The sequence below is a fragment of the Camelina sativa genome, chromosome 13 (genome assembly GCF_030686135.1).
Source record: "Camelina sativa cultivar CO46 ecotype springtype chromosome 13, ASM3068613v1".
NCBI classification, from domain to species: Eukaryota; Viridiplantae; Streptophyta; class Magnoliopsida; order Brassicales; family Brassicaceae; genus Camelina; species Camelina sativa.
The window spans coordinates 12,082,557-12,094,872 of NC_141892.1; the positions used below are offsets into that span (position 1 = coordinate 12,082,557).

At 35.9% G+C, this 12,316-nt stretch overlaps 1 protein-coding gene and 1 long non-coding RNA gene across 10 annotated transcripts; one reads left to right on the forward strand and one right to left on the reverse strand.

The window, feature by feature from the left end:
- Positions 1 to 437: 437 nt before the first annotated feature.
- On the reverse strand, positions 438 to 3,698 carry LOC104736607 (putative glycosyltransferase At3g07620). Of its 2 annotated transcripts, XM_087482651.1 has the most exons (6): positions 3,426 to 3,698; positions 3,181 to 3,350; positions 1,995 to 2,744; positions 1,782 to 1,912; positions 1,357 to 1,708; positions 438 to 1,201 (listed from the first exon to the last, which is right to left on the reverse strand). In XM_087482651.1, exons 3-6 carry the CDS (start codon positions 2,715 to 2,717, stop codon positions 533 to 535), a joined length of 1,875 nt encoding a protein of 624 aa, XP_087338777.1. In that variant the 5' UTR covers positions 2,718 to 2,744; positions 3,181 to 3,350; positions 3,426 to 3,698; the 3' UTR covers positions 438 to 532. The 2 variants fall into 2 exon arrangements, with proteins under 2 accessions (XP_087338777.1, XP_010454924.2); XM_010456622.3 differs by having other exon boundaries at positions 3,181 to 3,665.
- A 4,058-nt stretch (positions 3,699 to 7,756) lies between these two features.
- On the forward strand, positions 7,757 to 9,708 carry LOC104736608 (uncharacterized). Of its 8 annotated transcripts, none has more exons than XR_759602.3 (4): positions 7,757 to 8,280; positions 8,518 to 8,998; positions 9,153 to 9,250; positions 9,369 to 9,708. It is a non-coding gene; the product is annotated as an uncharacterized LOC104736608 (long non-coding RNA). The 8 variants fall into 8 exon arrangements; XR_759601.3 differs by having other exon boundaries at positions 8,863 to 8,998; XR_015578177.1 differs by having other exon boundaries at positions 7,792 to 8,280; positions 8,518 to 8,972.
- The last annotated feature ends 2,608 nt before the right edge of the window (positions 9,709 to 12,316 follow it).

Genomic DNA, 12,316 nt, shown 5'->3' on the forward strand with positions numbered 1-12,316 from the left:
GTCAATAGTTAAAAACTGAAAAGTTGGAAATGATAAGGTTTTATGTAAGAGACAGACAAAACATGTTTCCAGTTACGTCAAACATCACCATCTTCTTCATTTATTGTCCTCTTCCACTGTTTAATTTTTTTTTTCCCAAGATGGTTGTGAATATTCATACACATATGAAGATAATTCTAGAAACTGAGAATTGTTTTCTGAACATGGCAGCTTCAGTTCTGCTCCTTGTTTCTCACATGCATTGCTCCTTATTGGAACAAACCACTTAATTTATTTCATACCGGTTTAATCTACTCAGATCATAGCCGGTCAAATCCGGATTCACATGTCAATGTTACAAGTGGACAGAAAACGTTGCTGCTACTACAAGATATGTACCAGTTTAGACAAGAGTTAAGAAAGAAGACTACACTGTCCAAAAAGTTATGGCCATTTGATTTTTGTTTTGATGTATTTTGTAAACTGAGTTTCCTCATAAAAAATTTCTCTGTAAAAACATGTACACAGCTGAATCGTTCGTTAAACCAAACTTCTAAACAGTAATTTGGAAAACTCGGTTAAACCAAATCGAATGAAGAATCATGTGAAACATATCATACTTCTCTGGCTTCACATGCCACAGGAAATGTTTCTGAACTTTCTTCACCCTCATCTGCATTGATCTGTACCGTCGTTCCGGTATTGACATTAGAATCTTCTTCAAATTCGGAATATCTTTCTCCGGCACAAAAACCGCAAATGATTCCCAGTTTAAAACCTCGAAAAAAGGCGGGACAAAGTTATCCGATATGATAACCGGAACACAGTCATAAAAAATGGCCTCTACCACTCTCGGGCTGTTCACTTCAAAGCCTTTTGCGCAAATGCAGTACTTGCTCGTCTTCATGAACTGAAGGTAGTTCTTGTTTCCTTTAGTCCTCGGTAGTTTCCCGAATATTTTCAAGTCAGGATCTTTGTTGTTACCCCAGTAGGACAGGAGTATTGGCCTTAGGTACCCGTGGTCGGGTTTCCCAGCAAAGAAAGCAAGTATCGGCCTTTGCGTCGCAGATTTGCCACCTATGTTACTTAGTGGTTTCTTGGGATCTCTAACGAATGTTTCTGGTAAAGATGTGTCCCTTCCAAAGACAAATCCTTCTTTAACATCCGAGTTGCACAATGCCCTTATACTCTTCGCCATATGTGTCCGCGTCTCTGATGGAGCCTGAAAAATATCACAAAGTGACCATACAATTATTAGAAAAATGGTCTCAACAATCACATCTTCTATAACCTAATAAAATGGTCTTTTTAAGATCAAAACTTTATAACCACATAGAAAAATGTTACATACATGACAAAGAAGAGAAGACACATTACCCAATCATGGCAGGCAGCAAGGAAATGATCCGCACCGGAAGTTCGATTCCAGAAAGGGTATGTGACGGCAATGAAGTCTATATAGTCTTTTAGATACTTAATGAGATTGCGGTGACTGTGGGAGTCTTGGACATATAGAGTCACCTCGAGCATCCGTGAGCTGAAGGGTAGATAGAAAAGATGAGCTTTTGAAGGGTCCTTTGTGACAAATTTGTTGTTGTTAGATTCAATGATTTTCATAAACCAGCCTTCGGATGCATAAATCCCTCGGAGTATTGGACTATGCATTATTGGTTTATCTCCTTCTTTGTAAACATAAACCTTTAACATTTTCTCCATCAACTCATAGCTCCTGATGAATTCAATATCAACTCAAATCAGTTTCATCAGAATCAGTTTCACAAGAAAAATAAAAAACAACTCACTTTTTGAAGATGGAAACATTGCGATAGAGAGGAGCGTAGAGGAGAGGGTCTTTGTCATCGATTGGTGCATGCTCAATCTCATGTTTTGCTTGTAAAAGCTCCATGTCAGGTTTCGTAACCCATTTTGGTTTCTGAAATAATAAAAAAATGAAACATGTTAGACTATGGTTACTTCTTTAAGTAAGAATGTATCATATTAAGATCATGATGAACCTTTGCTAGACGATTATGAGAAATACGGTTTTGACGCAACTTCTTGCTCATTTCGGATATTGACATCACCCCGGAATCAGGCATTTTCGATTTCTCCTTTACATCAGGAACAAATCTGACAACATCTGTTCTCGTTATATTTCTCTCTGGTACCTGACTAGTGGTAGGCATTGTTGTGTTTTCCTTTACCGGAGTTGGGTTTAAACCAGGTAATGCAGCCACAGGCGCAGTTGCATTTTCCTTTACCGGAACCGGGTTTAAACCAGGTAATGTAGCCGGGGCCTCTGCACTAGCCACAGGTGCCGTTACATTTTCCTTTACCGGAGAAGGGTTAACACCAGGTACTGCAGCCGGGGCCTCTGCATTAGAGGCAGGTGCGGTTGCGTTCTCCTTTAACGTAGGCAACAAAGGCGGGGATGTAGCGGTAGTAGGCGAAAAGGCGGGGGCAGTGGCGTTTACGGTGCTGTCAAATATCTGATCAACCTCAACTTCTTCCTCAGTCTCGGATTGGGAAAAGCTAGGGGACGTAGCTGGAGGTAAGCTTCCTATAAGTGAAGAAGTTGAGTTTCTTGAAATGGGAATCTTGGTGGAAGAGAAGATGGAGGAGATAGCGTAAGGTAGCTCGATGTATTGAAAAGTGACGACGAGAGCAAATGTGAGTCCCAATAGCCATAGAAGCCGTCTCGTTTCTACTTTCCATAGGCATGGAAACTCACGCCTCATCTTTTGATTCAAACCCTGCAAAGTACCCTGTTACACTCAAAAGTATCAATATAAAATCATATGAATCAATCTGATGTGTTACAACAACAACCATAAGTATCAATATAAAATCATATGGTCCATAACTCAATATGATCATAGAATCTGATATGGTCAACGCTTGAATCCAATTTTTCTAATTTGATTTTAAAAAAAAATCATCAGAAGAATTGTAAACTCAATTTACAGAGCAAATTCGTCAAACAACTTTCACAGATATGTTTCCTTCTAACTAATACTAATACTAATATGTAATCATATCTCCTGATTAGCATCAGACTCATCATTATTTTGACTTTTCATATCTTTAGAAAACATCATTGCATGCAATAAGAAAGCTAACATAATGATTTAACAAAACAAGTTTATGCTCTGCTTCACCAAAAAAGAAACAGAGAGAAGATCTTGAAAAGCTTTTACTTACACAGGTTGAGAAGTCGAATCGCAAGTCAAACGAAGATCAAAAGAGACATGGTTTGTAATTGATCGGGTTAATGGTCACCACAAGGACTCACCAACAAAACAATAAGTCAAACCCGAGGTGCTTGCTATGCGGTTGTTTAGTGTAAATATGCGAAACCCAACAACGGACGCCTTTGGAATCAAGAACTCATTATTATTATTTTTTAGGGTATTTTAGAAAGAAACAAGAAAAGAAAGAGAGGGTACTTTGGGGATTTGAGAATAGAGCCGCCACGCTTTGTTGTTCGTATCTTCTTCTTCTTCTCTTCTGAAGTCACAAAAAGATTCTTCTCTTTTTTTTTTTTTTTTTTTTTTCTTTTTTTTGTACTTTTGTCTGAGTCTGTGTAATCCTGCTGGCTTTTCATGCGTTATGAAACGATCTTAGTAAATCAATGAAAGATCAAAATCATGTACAATTACAGTTTATGCCATTGACATTTATCACCTTCTCTTTTTTTTGGGCAAATGACATTTATCACTAAATTTCTTAACATCTTTTATAGATTTATATACAACTTATATTTATTATTTGAAATATTATACAGATATGTATTGATTTAAGTATATATTTCTATTTGATATTTTGAAAACTATAAGTAATTCGATTTTTTTTTTTAAATCTGATTTGATTAAAACGAAAGAGAGGTAGTTCAGGTACAAAAACATCAATGCCAACCATTGAGCAAATTAAAAAAAAAAAACAGAACAAAACATTAGTAGAAACTGTTCCTATGCCTCACTATTCTTGATCTATCTGATGTTGTAGCCAAGCAGGACCACCTAAGGCAAGGTAAGATTGAAGGCGGCCCTCTCATGTGACACTAGATGCAATCGCCCTAGCCAAAGAGTTGGCTTTCGATGAAGAAAGCTTGATAGTAAACTCCCCTGTCACCCGTATTGCATTAATGATTTTGTCTAAATCAGAACGATATTTTGGCCATTTATCCGGACATTCTAAGGCCATCACCACCGACTGACAGTCAGTCCAAACTTCACAAGACGTGCAGTGAAGGGCAGTAAGGCTTTGGAGATATCAGAGAAGACAGCTAAGCTCAGCGGAGATCCTGTTGCTTCGCGGCCGGAATGCATCCCTCGCATGATACAAAACCTCTCCATTATGATCTCTGAGTATCCAAGCTCCACCACAATACCAAGATTCCTTACCCCACGCTGCATGAATATTACATTTAAGTTTGCCAGGAGGGGGTCGGATCCAGCAGTGAATATGTTGTACATGTCGATTAGCTTCTCTAGTGGCAACCTGGGATATTAGCGCTTGTTGTTTCAACCACTCCTCCGCCTCCTCAACCGCCATAGCCACAATGACATGATAGTCTTGATCCCGTTGTGTGAATACAACAGCATTATGAGCCTTCCAAATCCCCCATAAGAGCCAAGGAATTGCTTGCCTAATACCCTCAGCGATTTCTGCTTGTTTCATAAAGTCTAAGATCAGAGAAACATTATCCACAACCGAGTTCGAGAAGCCTTGTGACGGGGTGGGAAGACCAGTTGCAGACCAGACTCCACTCGCTAGAGGACAATTAAATATCACATGATTGATTTTCTCATCCTTAACGTGACAAACCGGACAGAGAGGCCTAACAGATAGTCCATGGTTGCGCATACACTCTGCTACCGCCAGAGCTTGTGATAGAGCTCTCCAAAGGAACATACGGATTTTAGGTTCAGTTGCAGTCTCCCATACCCGATGTTTAACCTTGTTAACGCGAATCATATCTGTAGATAATGGGTTCAAAATGTCACTCTCCTGAGATAACAACCAGTTCCCACTTTTGACTGTATATTGGCCGTTTTGAGTGAATGCCCAAACATATCGGTCATGTAGGTTTTATGCTGGAGGAAAGGACCTAATCCTAGGTATCTCACAGGGAGGGAACAAATCATGGAGAGTTTGTGAATTCCACCCCCCATCTTCATGAATGAGAGCCGAGACGTTGAGATTTAAGTCAATCGTTAGTTCCTTATTAAATGGTCTTCTCGGCCTATCATCAAAAACCCATTTGTCGAGCCACACCCTAGTATCCTGACCATTTCCAATGGACTTCATGACACCTTTTTCTAGTAACTCACGTCCAAACATAATACTCCGCCAAGCATACGGCAGCCTATACCCGACTCTGGCCTCAAGGAAGGGGACATTCTCAAAATATTTAGCCTTATAAACACGAGCCACCAAAGAGTTAGGAGAGTCAAGGAGTCTCCATCCTTGTTTGGCTAGCAAAGCCTGGTTGAAGCGACCAATGTCTCGAAAACCTAAGCCTTCACGTTCCTTCGATTAACAAACTTTATCCCAAGATACCCAATGCATCTTATGTTTGTTTGCACTTGCATTCCACCAAAACTGACATATCGCACTTGTGAGCTGTCTACATTGGTGCTTCGTTAAACAAAAACCAGACATAGCATAGACTGGAAACGCCATAACCACTGACTTAAGTAAAATTTCCTTACCGTCCAAGGAAAGCGTTTTCTTATACCATCCACTAAGTCTAAACTTTAGACTATCACTTATAAACTTTGGATAATCAAGTGGGTTTAGTAATTCGATTTGTTTATCAATAAATTAACAAAACTAAAAGTGAAAACATTTTACAACGGAAAAAAGGGAGAAATTTACCTTACATATCATGCAACCGTTATTTTATGGAATTATATTGGTAGGTTCATTTTAAATGATTTTTAGAAATATAACCGGACTGTCTTTCCAAACTGAGTAAACAATTTGTACAAATTCCAGTTAAAAAGTTAGAAACGGTATCTAAGCTAAACCGAACTATAACCAAACAATCCAAATTGTATGAGAGTCAGTCAATCACTCGGATTGAAACAAACAAAACCGAACTGAATTGGACCAACATATTTTCAATGCTCGGTTTTGTCCCATCTGTTTGTCAGTCGTACCAATAAAGAGGAGTAGTACATATATTTAATTCTTACGGGGGAATACATCTTTTATGGACAATAGTATCCTTAATAATCCTTAACAATTTCGTAGTATTATCAAGAATGACACACATATACATAGCACTCGTCGACATTTCAAGATTTGCAAGAAAAAATGTGATGCCATTAAGGTTACTTACATGTCGCGGCAATTGTTACATTCAACTAATTTCTCGAGATTGCAAATTGATTATTTTGGGACAAAGCAAAAACATGGGTAGTCAAATGTTGAAAGCCGGAGCCAAATTAGTTTTCTAAATTAGTTTTGTAAAATTGTAATCAAATACTAAATTGGATTTTCGATTTAAGATAATTTGACTAGCGAATTAAATTTGACGCTGACTGTTCATATAAAACCAACTTAATTACATTCTTGAGAATAAAATAAAAGAAAACTTCCGTTGTTTAATGAAAAACTCTTTAAACTCCACATTACTAAAGGAATATTCTACGTCCGAAAACAGTCTGTATATGATTATCGTCTAATTAGTTCATTAGTTGTGTAAAAAGTGTATATTGTTAGTGATCTTTTATATACATGCATGTCGAGACAAGGTCGTGTTTGACAAGTATCATCTCATCAATTCATATAATTTACCATTGTTTAGTCTGTTTGATAATCAAGTTGATATTACTATAAACCCACTTGTTAGAAGTTGGAACTACCATTTCATATACATATTTTATTCAATGAAATTTGATTAAAATATTAGTGGTGTAATTTATTGTTTTCCACAAAGACGATACTTCTCTATAGAAACGGAGTTCTAGAAAATTAAATATAGTTCCTTTAAAATAAAGATGACGTAAATGGTATATATAACCATTATTTAGGACTTGGAGTTTTAGAAGGATTTTTTTTTTTTTTGGCAAACAAGAGTTTTAGAAGGATAAAACATCTATGATACCATCTAATTATAATGAATTGAGGAACTAGTGTAACTGATGGCATTATCAGGATTTATAAAAATGGTGAAAAATGTAAAAGCTTTTGTATGTTTGTTTGTTCCAATGGCTTTACGATTCCCACAAGGAGATGAGGATTTGTGTCGAACTCTAGGTAGTAGGTACCTAGCTATAAAGTTACTTCACTATAAAGTTTTGGCTCACGGTGTCCCCAGCTTCAACACTTGTAGACTTGTTTGATCATGTCGAGGTTTTTTTTTGGTTTCTTGAAAAAGGTTTGCTAATTAAGTTAAAAAGAAGTAGTAAAAATTACGAAAGCCCCAGCCGCTTTAGTTATCGTGGAAGCCCAAATTAAAAGGGACAAGCCCACTACAAACCATCACAATCAATGAAGGAACGAACACTTTTTTTGTTGTCTTGAGTTTTGATCCCGTCGGTGTTGCTTCTCGTTCTTTTATTCGGTAACCGTAATCCACTAATAAATTTGTATCATATAGTTATATTTTTTTACTACAAACAAATTAGTAACAAATAATATTTACAAACTGTTACAAATTAGTGACAAAATTTAAATTAATAATATTGTAGTTAATTAGTTACTAAGTGTAGCTATATAATGACAAATAGTAGCATATATAATTTGTCTCAAAAATGCTACATATTTTGTGACACAAAATATTGTAACTTCTACCAAATTCATAGCAAAAATGATTTTACAAACTAGAACCAACACTTAGGAAAAAAAAATGTAACATTTCCCTTTGTTATATTGTTTGGACTTTGGAGACGGAAAAAAAAAAGCTTCGACCCGAAAAAAAAAGCTTCGCAGATCTCTTTTCCTCTCTTCTCCCGTTTCCACCTCCGTAACCTACGATTCGCCTTAGCCACTCTACGCCATGGTCTTCTCATCTCTTTGGGCCGCCAACACTTCCTCCAGCCACAAAATCGCCGTCGGAAGCTTCCTCCACGATTAATACAACTGCATCGACATCCTCTCTTTCGATTCCGATTCGATGACCGTGAAGCCTCTCTTGAATCTCTCCTTCGAGCATCCTTATCCTCCAACGAAGCTAATGTGCAGTCCTTCTTTTGTCCGTCATCCTTCATCCGGAGATCTATTCGATTCTTCTACCATTGAGCATTGAGCCTATCTCGGTTCTCAACAATAGCAAAACAAGCCTACTCTTCAGTGAGTTCTCTTATGTGTCTCTTGTCTATATTTCTCCTTTTTATGTCTCTTACCGACCTAGAACCTGAGTAGATATAACCTGTGAGATTCTTATGTCGTTTATGTATGGAATGTGCTTGTGGCTAGTGAATGCTATTTGATATATCTGGTCATCTTTGTAGAAGAAATTGTTTTTTAAGTGTTATGGTTTGATTTTTTCTGTTGTTGAGATATTTTGTTTTTTGGTTGATATTTCAGCAAGACGACCACATTGAACTTTGATGCTTCTGATCCTTTTGTGGTTTTAGACTCAATTCCTATCCCCTTTTATCTCGATCTCCAATCTCATATTGAAATTGTTATCAAATCATGTGTTTCTAATAGCTGATAATCTGAATTCATTGGATGTTGGAACAAAACATTCATAATTGGTCCTTGTTGCACATAATGTATCTGATTTTAAACATTCATTTTTGGTCCTTGTTAAACTTTTCTCAGATTGGCAAGTAAGAAAAATTTGCAGGTCTGCTAAAGCTTTGTAGTTTAGCTGTACTTGTTTGTTTTTAGCTGCTAAAGTTGAAGAGATATTCATTTCTCTCTCAGAAACCACGGGAAGAGTCTAAGCCTCTCTCTCATGCGTTAAGAGAAGATAGAACATCCCATGTGCGTTTATGAGCAGCTCCACCATCCTAAAAGCTGGAATCAATCACAAAGTTATTAACTTTATAGTCTCTTATTTGTAATGCCCATTTCCTCTTCTAAACACACCACTTTAAATTTCAATCGACCTATGAGTTCTACGACTCTCTACTCTTTCCATGTATATATATTTTTGCTGTTGTTTCCCCATCTGTGTTGTTTAACTGTGTTCTTACAAATGTTTTTGGGTGTAGGAAGTTGCTACTTTTGGGACTGTAAGTCGTTCTGTATTATGGTGAGACTGAGTTTCTCGATAAACTGGAGATGGTGAGTATTGATGGCTGCAAGAAAGGTAACTAACTTCTCTCAATGTGGTCTGATGTTCTTGATGATTACTGGTTTAATTATTGGTCAAATTTCTAGTGATATTGTTCTTATACTAGAGGCTAAAGTTTTGAAAACTTCTGCAGGTCAAGTTCAGTTTATTTCAGTTTCCATTGGGTGGTATTCACAGGCAACTCAAGTGCACATGGTAGAGTTGGTGCCACCGCTGCCGTTTGCTGCTTCAATCCTTGAGTTCTTGAGTGCAGAGGTTCTTGAGTTAGCTGGAAACGCTAGCAAATATCTGAAAGTGAAGAGTATAACTCCATAACATTTGCAGTTGGTCATGAGAGGATGTGGGAATGATAAGTTTAAGACATGATTTTGTGTTTTTGTTTATGACTTGGTTTGATGGTTACATGTTCTCTTCTAGAGTTCATGTTTGTAGTTCACTTTGTATGTTTTATTAATGGAAAAGAATTTGTAATTTATGATTTTTTTGTTGGATCTTTAGAAATTTATCAATTGATTATTGTTATAATAGGTGTACAATTTGTAACGTTTTGTAACCATTTGCTACTAATACGTTTGACGGCAATTGTCGCAAACTGGTGTAGATAACTGTATCAATTAGTGGCAAATGGCGACAATTTCGGTTGTCTCTAATCTGTAGCAAGTTGCGACGAATTGCTATAAAGGGGTCAGTTTGTGATGAGTAAATAGTTACTATTTTTTTTTGTAACAAATCTGTAACAATTTATTTTTAGCTACGGAAAACAAGTTATTCCTACACAATTTTTTGAAACTATACAACAAAATTTTACTAGTGATCTGTTGTTTTTCGTTAACTCAAAAATACAATAATTAGTTATCTTAAATATGTTGGTTTTTTAATCGGCAAAAATGTCAAAAATAACTTATTTAAATATTATTATCAAAAAAATATTCAAACTATTTTATAGGTGATAGAAAAATATATGAACTATCCTGATTTTCTTCTAACAATGATCAATCCAAATATTTTCCTTTATTTGCTATCTACTGTAGGAAACCAAAACCTCCTTGGATTAACATCTCTCCCCGATTTGCTTCGGTTTCCCCCATTCGATCACATGATTTGGAGGATCAGAGAATCATTATACATAGCTACTTTGTTAGTTCAGCTAATAAAAACAATGATCACGATAGATGCGACTTGTGGACAATTAGAATATCGTTTAATTGTCAGGAGACACGAATGATCTATCTCTTCACGATTGAATGTGCCATTTCTTTTATATGCGCATTAGCGCATGGGAACCCATTTTTGGCATTTCTACCACTACAAGAAAACATAGCAGTGTCTGACGGTCAAATCAGTTGGGAAGTGGTCGGAAACAAGCATTTCCAACCATTAACCGACAACAGTAAATCGGTGGGAAATCGTTGGTCGGAAATTTGTTTGGTTGAAAATCGGTTGGAAATTTCCAACCGAAAGGTGGTTGGAAATTCGTTGGTAATAAACGATCGGAAATTGGTCAGAAATATTTGGTCGGAAAACGGTTGGTAAAAACCGACATATATATTAGTCAGAATGCGTGTCGGAATTTACCGACCGATTTCCAATCGTTTTGAAAGGTCGGAAATTACTGACCAATTCTCGACCAAAAATTAAAAGTCGTTGGAAAATTGGTTGAGAAACGGTCGGTAAATACTGACGGGTATATTAGTCGGAAGGTTTGTCGGAATTTACCTACCGATTTCCAATCGTTTAAAAAGGTTGAAAATTACCGACTGATTTTCAACCAAATTTTATATTCGTCAATTAACGGTTGGAAATTGGTTGAAAAATTTACTGACCAACAAATCGGTCGGAGATTTGGTCGGAATCAACAATATTTTCTTGTAGTATACGTTAGTTTTGATCTCCTTCAAATAAGTTGGTAGAAGATATAGTGGCGATTTAGAATCTTATATTGTTATACAGTATATATAAATATTTTAATTTTTAATATAGTAGATTTTATAAAACTATTATTTTCAGTTTTATGATTCTATTGGAAATGATTTCATTTATTAAAATTTGATTTTTTTTAAAATAAAAAAGTTAGTTTAATAAACGCTTATATCATTGTAAAATAAATTTGACGAATATTTTATTTAAAATATACTACTTGATAGTTAAACCATGTACCTTTATTCAATTAGATACAAGATTTCATCAAGAGTTTTTTTTTACTCTCTTTCTGAATCATCAAGTATACAGAAGTCTATTGATAGGCTAAATCAATAACTTTGTATCACGATGCGGTTTTCTGATTTAAAATTTTGTTTGAAAGAGAAAAACAGCATATGAATGCTTCATTTAGATGTTAAAATATTAATATTGAGGTTGGATGCATGAAGAAACAAACGGCCCCTTAGATTCGCATACTGATACAGTATGTCAAAACTTACACGGTACAATGTGATTTTAATCCGGCCACAGAATTCTACGTAACTAAGAAATAAGAATGATGTGATATAATTATAAATAGGAAGAGAAAAAACTAAATTTAGAAACGATTGTATGAATATAGAGCGTCACAAGTATGTGTTACTTTTGTTGTTGTCGGATACATGTGCTTAAGATACATGAGAGCGTTTATGAAAATGACTCTCTCTTTCTATGTGCATGTGCATGAGAGGCATGTGACCACCGCAAACTAAGCCTTAACTGACTCTTTTTTTAAATACAGTCCAAACAACACTTGGTTACAATACTAGTTTCATGTTATTGTTTGGCAGTGTCTATGAGAATATAAACAGAAATCTCGACACTTGCGACATATCTATTTGCGAGAAAACAAATGAAATCGATCTCTGTAGTTTTTGTTTTTTAAATAATTATTTGAGTATACGTACAATTATTTCTTAAAACCTAATAAAGAATCTCTAAGCTTATGAATTACTAGTAAACTAAAACAAAAAAACTAGTTTAACATATATAAAAGGATATACAAATTACTATGGATTAGTGCTGCATCGGATCGTGAGAGCGGAAAAATAAATTACTACATCCCGAGATGTTTATTTATCAATTAATTTACTTGAAAATCTTTTCTGCTTGTCCTCTTGT

Excerpts from the sequence above, each read along its gene's own strand:
- LOC104736607 (XM_087482651.1), bottom strand. The coding sequence starts at position 2,717 with ATGAGGCGTGAGTTTCCATGCCTATGGAAAGTAGAAACGAGACGGCTT. Across the intron at positions 1,913-1,994 it reads CTCATAATCGTCTAGCAAAG|AAACCAAAATGGGTTACGAA; the intron begins GTTCATCATGAT and ends TTATTATTTCAG. Across the intron at positions 1,709-1,781 it reads AATGTTTCCATCTTCAAAAA|GAGCTATGAGTTGATGGAGA; the intron begins GTGAGTTGTTTT and ends TGAATTCATCAG.